A 23,596-nucleotide genomic window follows, 5' to 3' on the forward strand; every position below is an offset into this window, starting at 1 on the left:
ATGACGCGATGTCTAACACCGGTAACACTGACGTAAACACAATGAGTGCGAGTATAAACCGAACTTCACGGATGATACGCAGATTCAGAAACACATTATTGTATTTATCCACGATGACACGCAAGTATGTTGCCTGAGGTAAGATTTTACAAGGCTTACAATCCCAGTATTAAAAATATGCATGTACGTCATGAAAAAATGATACCGTATAGTATTCCTGAGCTGTACTGTCCATTAGTTTAGTGCAGGTCTTGATATGCTCTGTGCAATATATTTGCGTGCTTGGGACTGGTTTGTTTATGCTTGTTATAACAAGAACCTTCACTGTACCGTCGCTGTAATTACTACCCTTTGATCAATGTTCAATTACACTGATCATCAGCGTCATGTCTCGAAGGTTTTGAGCAAGATTTAAAGCTATTGGTTTAAATCAGTTTGAATGCGATGAAATGAAATCGATAGTCCTGTTTAGGTATCTAATTAACTTGAATAGTTTAGGTATCTCTGAACTTTGAAAAACCAAAGCTAGCACAGGTCAAATGGGAATTCAATATGTCTATATATATCTTTTTTTTTACTATTTCATTTGGTACAAGACTGAAACCTGATCTCATTGAGTTCAAGGATCTGCGGTGTAGATTGTTTAAAAGATGCAGCATGATAAATAACGGATTTGCGTTCACGGTGATAGTAAATCGATACCTAAATCTTTATTAAAAAAATTCATAGATGTAGCTGTATTGTATTTATATAATTCGGAATATACCATTAAGTGCTAAATTGTATTTTTTATAAACGTATGGATTACAGCTCGCTGGATGTGGCAGGTTTTTCAGTCTTCTTTTTTTTCTCCACTAGACCAACGAAAGACCACACATCATCAGCGAGCAGTTGAGGTTCCTCGAAAATGGCAAAGTGGCCACCGCGAGGCATGTAATTTACTTGAACCAAATCGGAGTATCTCAATCGCAGCAGTGACTCGGGGTGATATGAAATTTCGTGGGGGAAAATGGCACAAGCTGTTGGTACTCCTAGATAAACTCTGGAATCAGAAGGATCGACGATTAGATAAAACCTCTCGTTACTTATACCATTTTGTGAGAGTAACGGATCGTTTGTCACTCACGAATCTAATTTCAAGCTTTGTTGAGCAGAGTTAAAACTCTCGGAGTACAACCGCATACTGGTCGTGATAGAGTTGGTCACCCAGTATAACATCAGGTTGTCCAAAAGCTCGTCGATAGTGAATTTCTCGAGCAATTTACCGTCTTGACTAAATCTGTATTCCGGATTCGTCCAGGTGCTGAACTTCTCCAAAATGTAGGCAGCTAGACCGGCTGGAGAGTCGCTAAGTGCAACGCCTGTGAAAAATGCGTTATAGATCAGAAAGAATGAAATTAATTTTCGTTTTGTACGTGTTCATACATCTCGTGGTTAAGGCGTTAAACTTAGGTAGACTTGATAATGTTTTTACCGACAGTGTCGGGTTTGGTGGACTGTATATGAAGATATCCCATCTCCTCGACAAGACGTGACCAATGATAAGTCAGAGGATACATTTTGGACCAGTGCTCATTGCTGACAATCAGTGATGGGATGAAGGATCCGACAATGCTCCACAAAGTGGAAGCAGCTGTTCTTGAGCTGCACAAGTTCAGGTGTGCTCCAAGAACACTGAAATAAAAATTTTACTCAAGCACTTAGCATCAGGAAAATTGGCCAAGAAATTAGTTCAGATGCTCACTTTTTGGAGCGGAGGATACCAATGTTCGTCGTGATAAGACTTCCCCAATCCCCCCCTTGAGTGTAGAATTTTTCAAATCCCAGTCGATTCATCAAATTCGTCATCAACACCGCCACCTATACGTTAAGAACCAAGTTCATCAAAGCGAATAACGTTCATTACCAAAACAAGATTACGTGTTCATGGAAGCTTCGCAGTACCTGAGCACTGCCTAATCCCGGACGAACCGCACTGTCGGAAAATCCGTATCCCGGAAGTGACGGTATGACTAATTCAAAAACGAAGTCTTGATCTGGACGTGGCGTGGAAAGCAGAGGAATGGCCTTTTGGAACTCGACGACAGATCCTGGCCAACCATGAAGCAACAGCATAGGAACTACGCGAACTGATCTATCCTTAGGAACTGTAGGCTTAACGTGATAAAAATGGATGTCCAAACCTGTTGAGAGAATTTATGGAACATTACAACGTTCGATAGTTCATCAGACTTTTCCGAAGTTCATTGGGTTATCGAGATCCCAGGATACCTTGAATATTCGTTTTAAACTGAGGGTATTTATTCAGGAGTGCTTGGCGTTCCGTCCAGTCGTATTTTTTCCTCCAATATTCCAGTACCGTTTGAAGGTACTCGCTATTCACTCCGTAAGTCCATGCTGCACCTTCTAGTGGCTTTGTTAAGGATCGAGTTCTGTTCAGGCGTGCTTTTAGATCATCAATAACCTGTGGCCGAAAGTTTATGTTATCAACTTCAAATACGAATTCGCATCAACCATCGACAATCATGTCCAATGTCAAATCGATTCCCGGCCTAGCTTAACTTGATGAAATTTGTCCAACAAATGGAATTTACAAATGCTAGTACTTGTATGTACATGTCAAACAAACGTAACAGAATGAATGACAATTTTACAACAGGAAATAGTCGCAGTTCATGTACGGACCTCTTTTGGAATGTCAATTTTGAATGGGCGGATGCTTTTGTCGATCTCATGAGCTTGTCCTGGTCCCCAGTACTGATCACTTGGTACAGCCGGTAATTCAGGCTCTCCGGTGGATCTAAAATCATGGATGCTTATTATAAGTTAAAGGATCAAAGTGACGAATATCACGTAGTATAGATATCATGGAAATAGATAAGATCAGTACTGCTAATTCATCAGTTTTTCCTGTTAACTAAACGGAATGGACAATTTTAACGTGTTTCAGACCTCGAATTGAATCTAAGGATAATTAAGAAGCAGTAATCTAGTATCATAATATCAATCGCATTCAATCTTAAATCTTGAGAATCAGGGAAAATTTGTTCAACTTCACCGAGCTATCACAACACATTGTCATCTCAAGTCGACAAACAATTCAACTTTACGATTTCGCCGAACAAAAACTCAAACTCGTCTTAATTACTTACCCAAAATATTTGGCTATCCCGTAAATAAGGAGCAATGATACGAGCGTCAGTTTCCACATGTTTAATACGTATTAATCTAAGAACCTGATACTTTTGACAAAGCTGTTCAAACGAATTCCGGCGGTTATGACGACTTAATAGCTCCACCTAGGCCAAACTCCAGACGACTGGGCCACATCGCACTATTCTTCACATCGAATCTCTTGAACTTGTATGCTCCCCTCCCCTCGCCCATCTCCCCACCACCGTTACATGTAATTTTGTTTTTATTACATATGACATAACGCAATGCTTAGGTAGACTTGATAATGTTTTTACCGACAGTGTCGGGTTTGGTGGACTGTATATGAAGATATCCCATCTCCTCGACAAGACGTGACCAATGATAAGTCAGAGGATACATTTTGGACCAGTGCTCATTGCTGACAATCAGTGATGGGATATTAGCAAAGTGCAGTGTCACTACGTAGGAGCTATCGATAAACCACGTAGCTAGTTTGAGGGCGGGGGGGGGGGGGGGGGGGGGGGGGTCCGTCCGCGATACGTGATTTTATAACTGATGCATTCTAATTCATTATTCTGCGCGCAATATTAATGTTATGAAAAAACTGTGAACCAATATTATCGTGTTATTAATGATTTGCATCCGTGGCTAGTCTCACCGTTTGTTGTTTGTTTTTGTTCCTTTGGATGGCTTAGAATGATTAAAGTTCTACGGAAACTACTCGTTCAACCATTTTTTAGTTTATAAAATTTTCTTTTTTAAACGACGTACCTTTCTGGAGGTGAGGGAGTCTGGGAAGTACCTACGATAGACTACATTGGGGAACATGGCGCGGGGGGGTGGGCGGGGGGGGGGGGGGGCAGAGATCAAAGTATCCAAAATAGAGCTACGCAGTTTACGGAGAATCCTATAAATCTGTAATATGTTATGGTAATGGACGAGTATGAATGAAAGTAACTAATATGTATAGCAGATGCGACAGTTTACTTGATCAATTTTGTAAACTCAAGCGACAATCATTACAGTGAAAAAATCTGTTGATTTATTAGTACACTCAGCGTGAAATCTGGTTTATTCGTGGATCTAATTAGTTAAATATCTAATGAAATTTTATTTGATATTACAGTTCGACGTTTTATGTGGGGTGCCGTTGGGTTGTGTTCATTTAAAACAGATGTTTTCGTTAGTCTCTCAAATCTGCGATCACTAAATTCTTCGAAACTTACATTGGGATTCTCATGTGATAGGAATTAGGTATCGTTGAATATAGTTCATACACAACACGATTTGCTTGCTCTAAAAACATCCTCAATACGATCAAGTAGTTTTATACTGTTTTGTACGTAAACGGGGATACTTACATGCAACGTCATTCATTTATTGCTGAACAACAGCGATAGGCTAATGTAGAAATGGTAAATATGGTGATTGTAGCATCGGAAAATTTTCCAACATGGAAGGCTTCCATGATTATGTATATGAAAAGAAATAAGGATTGGATGATGAAATATGGAACGAAATAAATTTGTCTAAATACTCAATTGAGCCAAGAGAAATTGTTGCAATTTAATGGCTCACAGGGGAAAAGTCGCCGAGGCATAAAAACCCCTTATTATTAAAGACGTAAAGTTGTGTCAAGAGTGTATGAGGTGTTAGTGTAGGATCAATGGTTGTGTCTCGCAAGTGGAGAGCTGCCGTGAGATTCGGAGGCCGAAGGCGTGAATCTACGGAAGTTCGATAGGCTGGCGAGAACCTACTATTTAAATTGGAGAGGAGAGGAAGAGAACAAGAGAATTCCAAGCGCAACTGGAATGGCCAGAGACTCGAATCAGACTGACTAACCGAGCGTCGATTCCCGGTCAGTTATTTATTCTTTCAACGATCAGCGCCATCTTGTGGTTAACGACGATCCACCCGATCACGGGAGTACACGAACCGCAAAGATGGCGCTGATCGTTGGAAGAATAAATAACTGACCGGGAATCGACGCTCGGTTAGTCAATCTGATTCGAGTCTCCGGCCATTCTAGTCGCGATCGGAACTCTCTTGTTCTCTTCCTCTCCTCTCCAACTTATATACACAATAATAAGGGGTTTTTATGCCTCAGCGGCTTTTCCTCTGTGAGCTAATAAATTGCAACAATTTCTTTTGGCTCAATTGAGTATTTAGACAAATTTATTTCGTTCCATATTTCATCCTCCAATCCTTATTTCTTTTCATATAGAATCACAATAAGATAGTTTACAATTATATCGTAGGCACGTCCCAAGATTGGATGAAGTGACAGTCACGTGGTTCCAAAGGCAAATATACTTACATGAATGAAAGTTATAGATTATCATCATGCTAGTTTCAAACTTTTTATTACAGTACAACCCTACCGAGATGCTTTAATTTATCACGAAGCATTGATCATAATTCCGTTGATTTGGAGATCTTTTCAGTCTTTCTGCTGGCTTCCACCTTATCAACAAAAGACCAGACATCGTCAGCTAGAAGCTGAGGTTCTTCAAAAGCTGCAAAGTGACCACCACGAGGCAGATGATTCGCTTGGATTAAGTTTGGATACTTGGGACGCAGGAGGGACTCTGGAGAATACGTGAGTTCATGTGGGAAAAGAGCACAAGCTGACGGTGAGTGCAAAGGAAGTCTGAAACCAACGAAATGAGCGATTACAATTCATGAGATACTCTCTGTGAGAAATATTTTATACATAGAGGACTTTTTTGAATACCACTTTACGTGGCCACTCACCCATCTGTCCCCAGCTTTCGGTGTTCCAAGTTAAAACTTTCGGCGTACAAACGCATGCTGGTCGTTATTGAGCTTGTTACCCAGTAGACCATAACGTTGTCCAAAAGTTCGTCGAGGGTGAATTTCTCAAGTAATTTACCGTCTTGGCTGAATCTGTACTCAGCATTCGTCCAGGTGCTAAACTTCTCAAGAATGTAAGCAGCCAGACCGGCTGGAGAATCAGTAAGAGCGACGCCTGTAAAAGGTAAACCATCGTTATGGTACTCTGGACACCCTTTAATCCTTGGTAGTCAAGGACATTGCGGATTTCTGGATCTTACCAACGGTGTCGGGTTTACTCGACTGCAGGTGCATGTATCCAGTCTCTTCGAGAAGACGGGAATAATGATGGCTTAGAGGGTACATTTTAGACCAGTGCTCATCACTAACAACAAGCGATGGAATGAAGGCGCCGATAATAGTCCACAGCATTGACGAACCTATTCTGACTATACAGAAATTCAGATGTGTGCCGAAAACTCTGAAACGGTTCAAACATGGCGATTAAAATTTTGTTCCTACGTTTAAAATGAATATTTTTCAACATGCGTTCGGTTACCTATTAGGATAAAAGATTCCCATTTGTGTGACGACACTGCTTCCCCAATCCCCACCTTGTGTATAGAATTTTTCAAAGCCCAGTCTGTCCATCAAATTCATCATTATCACTGCCACCTACGGGTTTTTAAAATTGATAATAAGAAGCTACGATATTCGATTAAAGTTATGAAGAGTGAGTGAGTGTAAGTCCTCATCGTACATGTGCAGAGCCCATTCCAGGGCGAACTGCTCCATCGGAAAATCCGTAACCCGGAAGTGATGGCACGATCAATTCGAAGACAAAGTCTCGATCAGGGCGCGGTGTTGTGAGCTGAGGGATGACCTTTTGGAATTCAACAACAGATCCGGGCCAACCATGAACCATTAACAGAGGAAGGACCCGCACTGAAGCGTCCTTAGGTACAGTGGGCTTCACATGGTAGAAGTGGATGTCCAAACCTGTGGCACCACCACCATCAAGTTGAATTGTAAGTATATGTACTAAAGTTTTTTTTTCTTGCATCTACAATTCTATAATCAGAACTACGGCTGTGGTTTTTCACCTTGAATATTTGTTTTGAACTGGGGGTATTTGTTGAGGAGGGCTTGGCGTTTTGTCCAATCGTACTTTGTCCGCCAATGCTCTATTATAGTTTGAAAATAGTCGCTGTTGATACCGTAAGTCCATCCTACACCTTCCAACGGCTTTCTTAAGGACCGTGTCCTTTCCAAACGGTTCTTCAGATCATCTATAACCTGCATCAAACGTAATTATTGCAACAACATTCAGGAAATCTTTCATCAGGTCATTGGTGACGATATAACTGATCACCAGAAAGTGATTATCTATTTTAATTGTATTATGACAATTGAATGGAATTCTTCAAGTTATCGAATTATGATGAACTTATAATTAATATTCCATTCCAATAGTTCATACATGGTACTCAGCTCTTCTATTGAAGCATACGCAAGCGTATATATTAAAATTAAGGCAAGAAATTGTATACCAACGTTTTTCGGAATGTCGATCTTGAACGGACGGATGCTTTCGTCGATCTTTGTAGGTTTTCCTGGTCCCCAATACTGGTCACGTGGTAGAGTTGGTACCTCAGGTTCTACCTTGTTCCTGAAATCGCATGTACTAATTATAAGAATGGACTGCAGATTCATTCAATTCAATAGTTGGCCGAATTCGAAGGTAAAGATTTTCTTGTTTTATGAAACAATCAGTCACAAATCGGTCATGAAATCGTTAAATTTCTATCAATTGATAAAACCTTACGTACTTCATTAGAAAATAAAAACAATTTTTGTTTTTGTACTTCAAGACTTGTAGTAACACGTATGGAGAACAGAATTAAAAAATATTCATTTTTCTTAAATAAATCGGAGAAACTGACCCTTAATTTCGTGTACACAAAATAGTATTATACCCCTTGACCCCTGATTTCCCAAACTATGTTTCATCCTTTGTGGCTAGGATGTGCAATATGCAATATTGCAATATTGCAGACTGTCAAACAATTTGAATCTGCCAGACCGCCAGAATTTCAGTCACGTTGATTCATTGATCCACAATTTCATCGTCTATCACACATCTCAACCCTGCACGTTAGTATTTTATACAGCAACCAGTAGATGGTAGCATTTGCGATGAAACACAAGTATGAAGTCACAGATCACTCACCCAAGGTATTTTGCAATCCCAAAAACAAGTAGCACCGACACAAGTGCAAGCTTCCACATTTTTCCAGCCTACAGATATAGCACGATCAACAAACTTTGATCAAATACGTGGTGCACAAGTCTTGGAGGTCGTAGGTATAGGTACTGTCTCAACGACTGTCCAAAAGGATTTGAAGAATCAACCACACGGTCTACTCTGAAACGTATATATGGTCTCCAGTCAGAATGACGGTGCATTTTTACTATACCGGTGATTGCTTCTGGTTATAACTTTATTCCCGAGATACGATCAGCTAGGTGTCTACTACTTCTGTGAACGAGATGTTTCAACTTTTTATCTCTTATTTAACCTGAACACTGGATGTTAATATGGTCCAAAGATAGATACACTGCTCTTAGTCAGCTTACGTACCACAAGTCTGTACTGCTGGGAGGAGAGAAACGGAAACGCATAATAACTGTTCGAATTTATGGTGTTTTTGAATTTTTTCTCCGATTCAAGATTTTTATTTATATGTAATTTCGTGATATGTGAATTCCAGAAAAAATGTAACACAGCGTCGGGTTTAATAGTAGTTTGAAAAAAGCCGCCTATAATTACGAGAGAATGTACCATACTTTTTCGTATCTGTATTAGCATCTTGAAATTGTTTGTAAGTGTTTTTAACGAGTGATGTAATGCCGAGACTTCGACTTGCAGTGTCACGATGATACACACATTCGGCAAAAGTTTCATGTAATCTTGAATTATATTTGACATAACGTTCGGTTTGTTTGGAACTTGGACCGTCTGATAACTTTCTACAGTAACGTAATTAAATTTTCACCGTTTTCCCACCTGGAATAGTCATTAGTCATGCAGGTTATAATAATCATATTACGGTTAACGATTCTCACAAACTTCCTGAAATATATTATATCAACAAGTAGACTTGAATTTTATACGTTTGTTGAAAAATTGTTATAACAGTAGTACGACGGAAACGATTTCTGTAATCATTGATTAAACATCGCTAAGGTTCAACGTTCGGAAAGTAACGAATTTTAGAAATAATATATGTTTTAGTGATCGAATGTTATATTGAATATTTGCTTTACTTCATGCCGGAGTACCGATGATAGCGCAGGTTGTTTATCTTCAATTTTCTGATCACACGTTACGGGCTTATACTGATAAGCTGATAGACCGAGTGTATATAGGTCATACATTTCCATTATGCCGTTCAAAGAAAATTAATAATATAAGTTTTACAACTTCGAACATCACAGTTGTCGTAAAGAAAATTCACTTCAGATTTTTGCCCGAATTATTTGGTCCCAAGAATATCAATGTCGGTAGCGAATCTCTTTAGAAGGTACTGCCAACTGAAGTTAGATGCAAATTCGATGCACCAACCAATGACGCTTTGCATCGATCTGTTTTTTTACTACAATATAAATAAATTTCTATAACATATGGAATATTATCATAATAGTGAAATGTTTTACCGTAACATTTTCAGCAATGAAATGATAAGAAAATGTAACAATGTAATGGTGAGTACTAAAAATATGACATGCAACTACAGAGCTCAAGAGTTATCTGGATGTTGATTACTGGAATCAGACCCAGAGACTTAAGAAATTTCAGGGCGTTTCGAGTTCTTTCAGACGATTGAGGGTGCGAAGGGAGAAGATTGAAGACTATATTGACAGTTCGTTGTCGGATTTTTAGAGTCTTAGCTCCATGCATCAGCTTCTGCCTAAGTGCATAATATCGCATTATTTTTTGCTCAAAATGATTGCATAAACATGTCATATAGCATTTCCGATTTTCCGGTTTAATAGGAAGTTGCGCGGATTTAGAAGTAGCGAGAATTAATGAGGGAGGAATACTTGAAGAATATTTTATACGGGTGATTGATACACTGAGAAAATATTTAATTGTCACGATTTTGTAAGAATATTATGTGGGTATGTATGTACATTACGTAAGGCATTGCGATAATCCAACAAACGCTGCAGTTATTACGATATTAAACCTCGATTGTTACTGGAGATAGTTGTGCAAAGCAATTTACCTAGATTACTTTTTTTATCTTCTTTTTTTTACTCTCTTGACCTTCGTAATTCACGTTGTTGCGAAAGTGAGACTTACGATTAGAGGTATTACACATATATCATTATTATATAAATAGTGAATTCTTAAATATTAAATTATGGTAATTGGAGTTCGTAACGTTAATGCAATGATGCAATTTCAGGAAAATCATTTTTTCACAACTTTGGTTTTGTATGGATTTCGGTAAGCCTTGATTCTTTGCTTGATGTTACATTGTGTCAACGTTACTGACTTCAACCTTGTAATCAGTTTTAATCTATACACTGTAAATTCAGTCGTTTAAAAAATAAAATTAATGTTATTTTCGATGATATAATTAATCGTATTCACAGCGATAAAAATGTCCAATACGATTTCACCGGTTTTTACACTATCACATTACAGTCATTAGATAAAACATGTATTATGAATAATAGTAATAAAGCGGGAGAAATTCACTTCGCTAAAAGTGAGATATATTACAAATATAAACGCAGCAAACTTGCCAGCACAATTAAAGAGCATGTAAATTGATTTGATCAGTTTTCGCATCAATTATCGAAAGAAGATCCGACAGAACTTAAGTACGATTTTCTAACGGATTTATACTAGTAAATATTGTAAAATGAGTAAGGTAAGATCTGCGAAAAACGAAGCGAAAAATCGTTTTCATAGTTAGATATTTTAAATATTGGCTAATCAAAACGTTTTCATGATTAGCAAATTACAGTTCAAGTTACGGGTTACAAAAATAATTATTTTTGCGCATGACTTTATATTTTCATGAATAATGTTGGCGAAGATTTTAGGACAAAAGTAGTTTTTCTTAACGTTCTCTACAATAAAATAAATCTCGTCATGTCACGATGCATATAAGTGTTAAAAATGATTCAAGTCTTTTCGATTACGGTCCAACACAAGAATTGGTATTAATTCACCAAACATAAATAATGTTAATTAACCGTCGATGAATGGAAATCTGTATTAAACAGTTCATATAAACTTAAATTTTTTTTATTAACTAACGATGACACACTTTGAAAGATAATTTGACATTTCGGTAGTGAATTTAAAAATGAATATTCCTGAACTGGCGCAAATTATTTCAAGTTAAATTTGACCATATTGACCGTATATTCCAAACGCAGTTCCAATTTGAATTTATATCTACTTAATCAGCCCTGAAACGCACAAAAATACTTCTCGCCAATTGACAAAAGTACACTTTAATCTCAATTGAAAATTGCCAGTTAAAAGTTGAAGTTGATCACATTATACTTCATAAGAAGAGAGAAAGTTAGTAAAAAACTTGATCAAAATTCCGTGATATTCAAGACGATCGATACTTACACCTCCTTAAAACTAGAATAGATCGACAGATCAGGCTGCACTGGGGCGTGAGGTGATCGTTGATTATAACAAGTACCGGTTACTTATACCGATATATAGCGATGGGTAGACGGCGTGATAAACGAGATGACAAGGTTCATTGATAAAAAACATTTCCAACAGAATTTATTCAGTAGAAAATCACGATGGAACTTCTCATCGATCACATCAAAAACTTATGTCGACTTCTTGCTCGCCTTGTTCGCCTGGCTTTGCTTTCTACCGGCTTCCATGATGCCGATCGATGTCCAAACCTCGTCAGCGAGAAGCTGCGGCTCTTCAAAAGCTGCGAAATGTCCACCGCGAGGCATTTTCCTCGCACGTATCAGCTTCTTGAAACGCGCGCTCAGCAGCGACGGTGGTTGATACGATATTTCGTGAGGGAACTGCGCACACGCACTTGGCACTTCGATCGGTACGCTGCGTAAGAAATCGGTAATTATAGTAAAAATTTTCATCGAGGAAATTTTTTTTTTTTTTTTTTTTTATAAAATCTGCCAGAGTGGCAATAATTTGAACATGAACCTTGATTCGAGAAAATTTCACACAAATTTGCAGACTATTCATTATACCGCATGAAAGTACAACAAAAAATGTACAAAAGTTTCGCAAAATTAATTCTTGACTCAAAAACGTGTGGAACTTGAGCAATAAATTTTGCAGCTCAACTACTTACTATTCCATTCCAAGTGCCATGTGCGCTTTATTGAAGTGTTCCGCGTATAACCGCATTGCGGTCGTCATCGAATTGGGGATCCAGTAGAGCATCACGTTGTCCAAGAGTTCGTCAGCCGAGTACTTGTCAAGTAATCCGCCATTCTCCTTGAATCTCAATTGGGGGTTTGTTCCGGTTGAAAATTTCTCCAGGATGTAAGCAGCCAGTCCAGCCGGCGAATCAGCCAGGGCAACTCCTGGAGGAATAATTGAAACATGAATTACGAGTCAGACTATATTCAGGGTATTTTTTTGAACCTCGATGATCGATCGATTCATTTTTTTAAACTTTGAATACTTTTGCAAGAGACGAAATGCCAGCCTATAGGTGATTTCGTTAAGTTCAGAGTGGCTTTGTCAAAATTTCTTCTTTTTTTATTATTTGATTTGATTATGCAAAAACAGGCATGAAAAAAGCAGAGTTAAAGTTTTCGTTATTCACGTTTTTGTATAGTCAGGGTAGCGATAAAAAAAACTCAAGTTTGACTAAACTAATTCACAGCACGAATTGAATACGGTTCGTTAAATATGTTGGAGACATTCGCTGTTTCGCAGTTAAAAGGATGTTTGTATTATCGTTTGCTCTGATCTTTCACGACACTGAATAGAATTTAGAAAAATGGAGAATAGTTAACATCACTAACTTGTCAGGTTTCCCCTAACATTTCAACTCTCATGAACATCCTGTATTCTCTATTCCTCTCTCTCTCTCTCTCTCTCTCTTTTTTTCTCGTTTCATCTTTTTCATACTCGCACGTTCATCTATCCTGCATTCGTACAGCAAAAAATTTACAACGATGAGAATCACAGAGTTTTCAACAACAAAGATCGTCGAACGAATCATTTCATTATTTGAAGTCAAAGCAGAATTTTACCGCACGCATAACTGATTCATAGACATTTCTACACGCGAACACAAGTACATTCTCTGTACTTTGCAATCGGAGAATACATATTCAACCACTAAACAAAACTCAGAAACATTTACATAAATGATAAATAAAATCGTTGCTAACTCTATGATTTCAAATAGAAAAAATTGGAATAATTTCAGCATAACTCTTACCCAAAGTGTCGGGTTTGGTAGCCTGGATGTGAAGATATCCACTCTCTTCGAGTCTCCGGGACCAGTGTTCGCCAAATGGGTACATGAGGTGATAGTCCTCGTCAGGAATGAGCATCGACGGCCAGAAACTGTATATGTACGTCGTCAAGAAGGTCTGAGGTTGCATAACGATGCACATGTTTGAATGCATGCCGAGGACGCTGAAACGATTGATACAGTGCATCGTAAAAATGTATAACTGCTGGTGAAACGGAACGATCGCGTGCAGGCGAGAAACGTTTTTTACTTCAATAACATTGTAAAGTCCATTCTTCGATACTTTGCAGCTTGTCATAAAACAAGCGATAAATAATATATACATAAATTCCCTGACTGTTCAAAAATTTACAGATGACTTTTGTGTCTCTTGAGATGAAAAGAATGAACTAAAAAATTGAATCAATCGTTACAAATTGTGTTGAATGTGTCCGACAGTCTTTGCACTCTAATTATTATTTATCATTATACATTCTTACTTTTCATTCGTAATGAAATGATGATAATCATTCGTGAACACGGTGCTCTAGTTTGAAGAATAAAAGGGTAGAAGAAAAATTTTTCAACCGTAAAAAATCTCGCTATAGATTATGGCCCCCTGCCTATATATACTACGTATATATATACTATTTTCGTTCGTTAATCTTTCTGGTAAATAAACTTACCTACGTTAGTATGGAATTTCTCGAGCGTATAACATAAAAAGGCTACAGTCCAAAGATAGTTTTGCGTAAATAATCCGTGTATATACATATATCTGAATAATCAATGCGGATATACACACGCAAAATGTGTGCATAAATATCTACCACACGATCGTTATATATACGTGTAACGTGCAGGAGAACGAATCGCAGATCACATCGATACACCCTATATATAAATGATTCCAATCAACTTTTAATACTTGAGATTACTTGCTTCTTTCACCCCTTTGCACTTCTGTTTTTTTTTTTTTGAGAAGATTGTTCGCCCTCAAAAAAAAAAAAATTGAGGGAATTTGGGTCGAAGTTACAACGATCTCAAAATACTGCGAGTGTACTTGTGTGGAAGGCCGTTTTCGAATGTAACAGAATAAGTTTTAAATTGAATTCAGTCGCAAGAACTATGCAAAATTTATAAAACTTTAAAATCAAGTAATTAATTAATATCATCATCATCAAAAGTATGGAACCCCGTGAACCCGTGAGTTTTATACATAGTTGTGAATAATTTTAAGTTTAGTTACTGTTGAGGGAACATGGAGGCGAGGTTAGCAGTGATGATGGCCCCCCAATCTCCACCCTGAGTGTAGAATTTTTTGAAACCTAGCCTGAGCATCAGATTCTTCAAAACGACGGCTACTTGCGCCGATCCCAAACCAGGTTTCGTTGTTCCAGACGAGAAGCCATAGCCGGGGAGCGACGGGACGATCACTTCAAAAACGAAGTCGTACTCATCGCGAGGGGTCGTGAGCAGTGGTATGATTTTGTACATTTCAATCACAGAACCGGGCCATCCGTGCTGAACGAGCAGAGGCAAGACTTTTTTGCCCCCTGCATTATTTGGTTTCACGTGCAGAAAGTGAATGTCCAAACCTACGAAGGGATTAATGGGGATCAATTGTCGAGAAAATGGGAGCAGAAATATCTTTTAGGGGGGTGTTTAGTTAGTACAAAGCCGCAGTGTTGTCAGTTATTTAGATTATTTTTCCCTAAGATAATCATTTTAGACAAATTCATCTCATCTTTTATCTTAACGACCCCAGGCAACTTTAAACTTGTGATTTTAAAGGGGTTTCTAAGGTAAGAGTAATAGAAAATTATCATGTTATTTTTTCATTGTGGTTAGACTAATCAACGGAATAGAATGAAAGAAAATACATTTGAAAGCTGTAAATTTTGGCTTTGAAAACAAAAAAACAATTTAACTTCTGTACGTCACGGCGGTTCGAGTGAAGCACTGCAGAAAACGATTGGCAAAACGGTAACCACGTTTGTAGACGAACGGAATATCCAAAGTATAAAAACATTAAAAACCAAGAGTTTTTGGAATCGTAAATATATCCTCTAACCTCCTACGGAAGAATTTATATATAAACAATCTTATTTCCATCTACATATTAAGACCCATTATCTTGTAAAACACTGCAAGTATAAATTAGCTGAATTCGACACATTGAGTTTCAAATTTGTGATAAACCTAATCAATCCCATAATGTGAGCAGATGAAAATACGAGACTCGAAAGTGATGTCCTGATGACATCTTTATCGGGTTATTATACATTTTTACAGATTCCTCGGAAAAAGCCTTGCAAATAAACTTCGATCAGATTCAGATATCAATGTGCTTTCGATAAAAATAAGCAACGTCACTCTACCGTTTGTTGACCAATCCAAGATAAGTAGCTCGAACAGTGCATTACCTTTGATTAAATAATTTAAAGATGGATCGTCGTATGTTTACCTTGAATGTTCGTTACGAACTGAGGATACTTGTTCAAGTATTCTTGCCGCTCGGTAAAGTTGTACTTGTTCAGCCAGTGATCAATAATGGTTGGCATAAAGCCGGAATTCACGCCGTAAGTCCATCCTGTACCTTCCAGGGCCGGCTTCAAGTTCCGCGTGTTTTTTAGGCGTGCTTTCAGGTTGTTTATGTCCTGCGCAAAGATCAGTGATGTCAGTAAGTATCACAGTGCCATAGATGACTATCATCGCTTCTTTGGATCAATGACGTCCTTTCTCTGTCTCCTTCCCTCTCTCTCTCTTTCTCTTTCCTCTCTTTTTCATTATTTGCGCAGCAAACCTCACCGGTTACTAACCTCCAGCTCAGACAATGTCGCTGTATCCATTCACGATGTGGTTGAAATTTGAGTATAAAACGTTATTCAGAATCTATCCTCGGAGGTCTTTGTGTTTATATGAGATTGTTGTTACAGGAGGGGCCAGAGACGAGGAGTTACTACCCAGACTTAGTGCTTTCAATCTTTCGTCAAACAGACTGTTTTATGAAAATGTATTCCATCTTTTATAATTGTAATTTGCATGAATCATCGAGAAAGTTAGGAACTGGCACAGTTTGTTATTAGACTTAGTATTATATACAGTAAGGCTGCAAGTTTATCTATGAAAAGTGGGTTACAGATTCGAAAACGGTATAGTAAGGTTGAAAAAAAAAAAAAAAAAAAAAAAAAACTTGCCACTTTCTGAAATAGTAAATGCAACGGTAATTTTTTTTTCTCCCGAGTCTGTAATTTTAACCGACGAAGCCCGGCTGTGAACAGCTCAACTCTAGATATGTGGCATATATATGTTTGAAATATTTATTGCGTCAAATTTTAAGGATTGATTTTTTACTTCATTCGTAAATTCATTGGTCAAAAATCGTCTGAAACGGATTTTTTTTTACCACAGTAGAGGTTTTCTGATAATCAGCAAAGCACAAGTTTATCGGTCATACTATGTCACACTGATTATTGATGACCTTTTTAATTTACCGACGATACGCGGCTGAACAGGAGAATCTGTGTCGGACGATGGATAAGAATTCATTTGTGAGCAGAATGAGCTCTACTTCATTATACACTTAAATCAACCAGATACATTGAACCCGAATATTGTCAGCGGTTAAAAACAGTTATTAACAACTGTGCAAGTATCCATCGCTGTTCGTATGAATAAAAAAGCATTATTTATAACCATCGCATGGTCATTATGTCACTACGGAGAAACACAACAATTTTAATTTTCCACTGGCTCAAATAAATCTTCGAGCATCGGTCAGAATCAACCTTCTTATTACATGTACGACAGACTTCTTGAGTACCTGTGATACACTCTTTGAGTTAAACCCGGCAGAGATCAACTCTTTAATTATAATTATATATATTTCTGACGTTTTAAGAAATGTGGAGCGACCTCTTAAAAAAATTTTTTTGAACTATCCTTTGGAGTGGGCTCTTAAAACATCAAAAACTAACATTTTGTCACACGAGACTAAAAAAAAAAAAAATATAGTCGGTTTTTTTGCGCCACCCTAATATATATGTTCGTATACACTATTTGAATTCAATAATTGGTTTTATATAACCCATCAAGCCCGAAAGGGGTAAGTTAACCTTACTATAAATTTTCTGTATCATTGGTATTTTTCTTGACACACGTGTCTTTTTGTATTGTTGTAATTAGCGTCTCATTCACGTCGGTTCTTTTCGATTCGGCATTTTTACACGGATGAAGATTTCTATACCGTATGACTCCACTTTAATTCTTATATACATTACAGTATACCGTCTGCTTTAACAGTATTATCGTAAAATGTTGTATATTCAATATCTAAAGCGAGTCGACGAGCCAATTATTTATTACGACAGAATTCTGTGTGGATTAAAACATTATTTGAATCTATTATAACGGAATTCTCTGCTAAGCTATAAGTCAAATTTTATTGCATCCCCTAGTTCTCTGTGATTTCTTTCTTCTTTATTCGTCTTATCTTTATAAATTTTTATATTTTACAATTATACCGCGATCTATTTCGCACATCACGATATTCCTGGTCTGTAATAATAACAATTGTCGTTCACAACGAAAATTAGAAATTTTATGCATAATCTTGTTTCCGATTGATTAAACCACTTCTAAGAGATCTTTGCTCAAATAAATTCTTTCGCATTCTCTATGAAGCCGAAGCTAGTAGCCAGAGTTAGTAGCCAAATGTGTTAAAACTTTTTGGAAATAAAAAAGTTTAGTGCAGTTTTATCCTCATAATTCTATAAGAGTATTGGGGCTTCAAGACATTTCACAAAATTTTGATTTTTGGACTTCACTACATTATTCTAGTGAACATTAGAGCGTTTGGCTCCTAACTTCAGCCTCGTGCATTCTCTAACTTGTGTGTATTTAACTTTTATTATAAACACTAACCTGGCGCAATAGACTAATAAACATTAAATTCTCCTCAGATGTGATACTTTCGGGGTAAAAGATAGTACCATTCAAATGACTAACGGTCCGTATCTACAGGGGATTTCAAATCCAGGTATTTCTATGGCGATTGGAAGTCTCGTTCACAGCCAAGTACCATTAGATATTTAGGCCAAAAATTGATCGACGGGTCGATTCTGCCTAGTGTGACTACGGAGGGTTAATCGAGGTCATATACTGTATATTCATAAACCCACGTCAGTGATCTGAAATATAATTCAGCGGTTCTCGACCAGTTGTTTTTTGGTTTTCAGGGAAAGTTAAAAAATATCCCGGAACTGTTACTCGGAGGGCGCGAGTTTTCGGTATGAAAGTGAATAGATTTATGTAAATCGTTTGGAAATTATAATAACAACGATAATTGTATTCCAACAGTAAAAACAAGCGGAAAATTCAACAGGTTTGAATTAAAGTACAAATCAAGTGATAAATTGGATCACAGTGATTTCAGAGGCGAATATATTCATGTTATTACTGATAACAATTAACTGTAACTAAGCAAAATCGAACATTCCGTGTTTGTGTCGATTCAATTTTGCAGCGTACGTGAGGATGAATACAAATGAGTGAATATCTGTTCTATAAATGTTGATTGTAATTATTCGATACGTTCTATCACAAGTTGAAAAAAGACGTTTTCCGAAAACTGGCACAACGATTTTTCGGACGATATTAATTTAAACTTGTTTTTTACACATAGATTTATGTTAACACAATTGGAGCCAGTTTTTAATAATTCGATCGACATAATTTTTTCTTGAACGAGGAATGGCCTAATATATTTTCTTAAAGACTTTAAAGATAAATATGAATTTATATCTCTGCGTCCGGAAGAAGCATTATCCATTTTCGGAGATGATGATAACATGGTACGAGTTTAGCATCAAGAGAAATTGCACACAGATACACGGTGTAATAATTGTTTATTTTAGAATTCTGAAATCACAATGACTGGTTTCGTGTGAACGACTTCACTTAATGCGATAAAAATCATCAGCACAGTGTGTAAGCTGCCAGCAATTATCTCTTGTATCATTTATCTGTATACTAAGTTCGTTACGCTTTGCATCATTGAACAGGAAGTAACCTAGCATAAACCTGCGATGAATACCAACACGGAATTATATTTATGTAGCATGAATAATTTTTCCGAAATTAATTTCTGAAAATTAGCTTTTTTCGACGCTCGTCACAGTAAGGTCACCTCGACAGTGGATGGTACACCTAATATGGTTGTTTGTCAATATTTCGCAGCGCAGATGCATGCTCTGAACTTGAACTTGGTTGCTTGGAATTGACCAAGTAGCAAATCATATTTTATCTTTTTTTCCCTACCGATACATGAAACCGTTTTAAAATTGGGGAAACGTTATGATGTTTTCTATTTTCCTTGCGGTATGAACATTGAAAAATTTTGCAAAATTGACGAAAAACACGAGAAATATAGGAATTAGATGTGTGAGTAGCGTGACATAACCTCAATTATAAGTGAAAATATCTTGCACGTATATTCGTAGTGTTTCCATCAATTTTCCAAACTTCTTTTCAGAGATCACGCAATCAAAATTTCAAAACACTATAATTCTCTGGACAATAGATATATCCTCAGTAATCTGGCCTCTGTCTAATCCGGCGCCATTTGTAATCCGACATGCTAATTATGTATACATGTATGGGGCTGTCCACGTCAATTCAGCTGGCCTCCAGCCACAGAATTTTTGATTTGCTTCGTGATTTTTTTTGTTGTTGTCCTTGCTCTGAAACAATTCTCTGATTTTTTTCAGATTTTTCGGAACAACCGTTTCTGAGTTACGATTTTTTTTCAACCAAAAAACGACCATTTTGTAAAAATCTAAAAGAATTCACAAAAATTTTATGACTAACGTAAAATAGTCTCCCGCTCGCGAGAATATGGCGCAAATTTTTCTTATATTTTTTTTCACTTAATCAAAAGACTAAACCCACGACTATTATCCATCCATAGATATATCAATACTATATTTTTGAACTGTAAGAATGGAAAAAAAAATATAAGAAAAATTTTCATCACATTCTCGAAGTCTATTCCACGTTAGTCGTAAAATTTTTATGAATTTTCTCAAAAAATAGTCGTTTGTTTTCGTTTTAAAAAAATCGTAACTCAGAAACGGTTGTTGCGAAAAATCTGAAAAAATTCACAAGAATGTTACAGAGTAAGGACAACAACCGAAAAAATCACAAAACAAATAAAAAATGCTGTGGTCTAGAGGCTAGCTATTTTTTATAATTTGGGATCCGGTGTCAGCACTATAATAGTCCGACAAATTGAATAATCCGACACTGCCTGGCAAACCGATTATCGAATTATCGCGGGTCGAGTGTATTTAAAACCGATTCATTACACTGAGGGCAAAAAAGCGTAAAACACGGATATCTTATTCCATCAGCATTTCCAAAAAAAAGTATTCCGATGTCCTCTCAAATTGCGACTCAAAGCGTCCAAGTAAGTACACTAAACCGAATAATTTCCCACCTCGAATACGTGGGCAGTACAAAAACGAAGAGATGCATCACACAGTTGACAGTACATACACAGCGGTCACGTACAGTCGGAAAAAAAAGTATGACACAGATGCTCTAGGTGCTGGACTCGATGTGCGCCGCAGGGACATTCGCACTCGGAACTCATAACGAGTGATTCGCCTTTTGTATCTCGTCATATGATTTTTGTTGATTTCCAATGATTCCCTAGCAATTCCATGCAATTTTCACTGATCTCTATTGGCAATTGCACAGAATCAAAAGAACTTTCAAAAAATCACTAAAAGTCGTTTGGAGAATCATGGTAAGAGAATTAGCCAATGTATAATGCCAAGGAATCGAAACGATTTTCGCGATAATTTCGTCTTGTCCGAAATAGCATATTTCAGTCACTTGGCCTCCGTCGATTTCCAATTTCAATCCATATTTCATTTCGAACTGTTCCATCAGCGAGTGACCTTCGAGGTGCGCGTATTCCATCATCCGTCAACGCGACTCACCTCGTTCGAGAACTTGATCTTGAAGGGTCTGACGGCTTCGTCAACGGACTGCTCGGTCCCCGGGCCCCACCAGGCGTCGCCGAGCTGCGGGGCCTTCTGGTTGCCACCCCGGTTAAACAGGTAAGATACTCCAAGGATCAGACTCACGCCCAGAACGGCGTACTTAACAAGAGCCATGTCGACGACCACCGAGCTTTACTGCCAGCTTGGTACTGAGTTCTGGCGTCTCCGCGCCGTCGGTTGAACCCAAAGGCACCGGCGCCGCACGATATCGACGCCACGAATAAGGACGGGGACGAATGCGATTACGCCTCGGATGGTTGAAAGGCCAGCTATGGAACGATTGCTAAGTTTGTTTACTCGATCATGCGCGGTTTTGCTGTGCCTGCACCGCTGGCGGGTCGTCATGGCTTTCGTTCATGGGAATGAAGTGTTGTTTTTATTGTATTCGGGTAATTATTTAACGAAAGGCATTTAGTTTCACCGAAACTCAATTACCGAATGAAAGTCCAGCGGATAAATTTTTTATACAGAATTTTTAGCGCTAGATATACCGGGTAACAAATTCTCCATGGATTTGAGTGATTCTGTACTTAAGGTTTTGGCCAGGTTTTCGGTTTTCAAAAAATTCGTGGCATTACACATTTATACTCCGAGTCAGTAATATTTTCTTGGAATGAACCATGCATACTCTAAATCATTGGTATTTTCAAGGAATGACCCGTACATACTCGAGGTTACTCGTATTCCGTTAGAATGACACGTAAATGTCTAAAGTATGATATTTTTACGGAAAATGCAATCGTAGGCAAGTTCGATCCACAAAATAATCAACATTTTTAGTTTGCAATTGAAAGAAAAACCGACTGACATTACATTTATGGTTTGTTATTAGGAGAAAAACTGAATCTTTTCACATTTTTTATTCATAATTATGTAGACGAAAAACTGATGCTGATTACATTCATATTTTGTACCTCAAATATTTCTAATTACAAATCCAATTGTAACTAATATTTTTTATTCTTCTACCTGCTAATTGAAATTTTGATTTATTTTCTTCCAATTACAAATTGAATTTGTTATTTGTGATTAGAACCCAGTCAATTGAACAACCGCCCAAGATAGATACAAACACTAATTTATATATTACTTCTTTAATCATTTAAATAACGAAATTCAGAAGAATAAAATAAAATTAATGAATAAACAAATTCGGTTCAAAATTGATACTCCACGATTTTTGTTTCACTGATTACAAATCTGAAGGCAAATTGGCGAAAATTGAATTTAGCGTATTCAATATACTGAACAAAAAAAATAAAATGAAACTATTTGGGTTTCGATGGTTTTTTATGGTCACTGGTCATGAATCCAATTGCAGTTGTGCAAAAACTGTTCCTTATAGCTGCAGGTCAAATCTTGTAGTCCAAAGGCCAGAATAACAACAATCCATACCACGTGAAGCAGTAATTCAAAATATCTAAAGTCATGTTTCACATAAACAAAAAGGATAATAAATGGGTATCTATACTTACTCCGTGGGTACACGTAGTTTGATCGGGTGTCAGGTCGACATTGAAGCTTGATTCAAATGACTAATGGGCCATACTCATAGAAGAAACCTTAAACCCGAGTTACATCATGACTAAACTTCCGTTTGAAGCCAGAGACTGTTAAATATTAAGGCCGAAAGATGGTTGACGGGTCGATTCTACCCAATGTAACCAAGAAGGGTTAAAAAAAATTTTTTTTAATGCATTCATTTTGCTCAGAGAATCTGTAAAAAAAATTACCACAATTTCCAAACACATGCTGTTCGAAAGGTGTCCCGCTTGACGTAGAATGTCACTCAAATTGGTGTTTTTGGTTCTCCGATGGGAAAGTGGAGATTAGAAAGCGCCTACAACCAAAAACGCATATCTAAAGCTTACATCAGCATACTTAGGGGTTGCGTGATCAGATATTACCTGCAGACCACTTCACCTTGTGAGACCTGATGCAGATAGATGTTTTTAGTTCTTCGATGAAAAAATGGACATTAGAGAGTATAAAAAACGTAACTGCGTTTCAAATAAAACCTTCATCAATTCACTTGAAACGCGATGACGTTTTTTTATGCTCTCTAATGTCCATTTTTTCATCGAA

At 37.4% G+C, this 23,596-nt stretch overlaps 3 protein-coding genes across 3 annotated transcripts; all 3 read right to left on the reverse strand.

Annotated features, from left to right (window-relative positions):
• Window positions 1–739: 739 nt before the first annotated feature.
• Window positions 740–3,329, reverse strand: LOC124407250 (juvenile hormone epoxide hydrolase 1-like). The gene is made up of 8 exons (XM_046883212.1): window positions 3,153–3,329; window positions 2,686–2,800; window positions 2,272–2,464; window positions 1,945–2,183; window positions 1,745–1,860; window positions 1,475–1,674; window positions 1,127–1,361; window positions 740–1,042 (listed from the first exon to the last, which is right to left on the reverse strand). The coding sequence occupies exons 1-8, from the start codon at window positions 3,209–3,211 to the stop codon at window positions 805–807; spliced, it is 1,395 nt and encodes a 464-aa protein (XP_046739168.1). The 5' UTR covers window positions 3,212–3,329; the 3' UTR covers window positions 740–804.
• A 2,163-nt stretch (window positions 3,330–5,492) lies between these two features.
• Window positions 5,493–8,298, reverse strand: LOC124407251 (juvenile hormone epoxide hydrolase 1-like). The gene is made up of 8 exons (XM_046883213.1): window positions 8,180–8,298; window positions 7,504–7,618; window positions 7,053–7,245; window positions 6,710–6,948; window positions 6,509–6,624; window positions 6,231–6,430; window positions 5,911–6,145; window positions 5,493–5,806 (listed from the first exon to the last, which is right to left on the reverse strand). The coding sequence occupies exons 1-8, from the start codon at window positions 8,236–8,238 to the stop codon at window positions 5,569–5,571; spliced, it is 1,395 nt and encodes a 464-aa protein (XP_046739169.1). The 5' UTR covers window positions 8,239–8,298; the 3' UTR covers window positions 5,493–5,568.
• A 3,458-nt stretch (window positions 8,299–11,756) lies between these two features.
• On the reverse strand, window positions 11,757–21,703 carry LOC124407248 (juvenile hormone epoxide hydrolase 1-like). Its single transcript, XM_046883209.1, has 6 exons — window positions 21,449–21,703; window positions 15,910–16,102; window positions 14,692–15,040; window positions 13,428–13,627; window positions 12,324–12,558; window positions 11,757–12,067 (listed from the first exon to the last, which is right to left on the reverse strand). The coding sequence occupies exons 1-6, from the start codon at window positions 21,623–21,625 to the stop codon at window positions 11,824–11,826; spliced, it is 1,398 nt and encodes a 465-aa protein (XP_046739165.1). The 5' UTR covers window positions 21,626–21,703; the 3' UTR covers window positions 11,757–11,823.
• Window positions 21,704–23,596: the final 1,893 nt, after the last annotated feature.

Source organism: Diprion similis, chromosome 6 (genome assembly GCF_021155765.1).
Source record: "Diprion similis isolate iyDipSimi1 chromosome 6, iyDipSimi1.1, whole genome shotgun sequence".
Taxonomy (NCBI): domain Eukaryota; kingdom Metazoa; phylum Arthropoda; class Insecta; order Hymenoptera; family Diprionidae; genus Diprion; species Diprion similis.

Bases quoted from the DNA above. Each gene is read 5' to 3' on its own strand.
- LOC124407250 (XM_046883212.1), bottom strand. From the start codon at position 3,211: ATGTGGAAACTGACGCTCGTATCATTGCTCCTTATTTACGGGATAGCC. The intron at 1,861-1,944 runs GTACTGCGAAGC...CTTAACGTATAG, and splicing joins CGGGATTAGGCAGTGCTCAG to GTGGCGGTGTTGATGACGAA. The intron at 1,362-1,474 runs GTAAAAACATTA...CATTTTTCACAG, and splicing joins CACCAAACCCGACACTGTCG to GCGTTGCACTTAGCGACTCT.
- LOC124407251 (XM_046883213.1), bottom strand. From the start codon at position 8,238: ATGTGGAAGCTTGCACTTGTGTCGGTGCTACTTGTTTTTGGGATTGCA. The intron at 6,949-7,052 runs GTGAAAAACCAC...GTGGTGCCACAG, and splicing joins GTTCAAAACAAATATTCAAG to GTTTGGACATCCACTTCTAC. The intron at 6,625-6,709 runs GTACGATGAGGA...AAAAACCCGTAG, and splicing joins CTGGAATGGGCTCTGCACAT to GTGGCAGTGATAATGATGAA.
- LOC124407248 (XM_046883209.1), bottom strand. From the start codon at position 21,625: ATGGCTCTTGTTAAGTACGCCGTTCTGGGCGTGAGTCTGATCCTTGGA. The intron at 13,628-14,691 runs GTAACTAAACTT...CAATCGTTTCAG, and splicing joins GCCTCCATGTTCCCTCAACA to CGTCCTCGGCATGCATTCAA. The intron at 12,559-13,427 runs GTAAGAGTTATG...TTATTCCTCCAG, and splicing joins TACCAAACCCGACACTTTGG to GAGTTGCCCTGGCTGATTCG.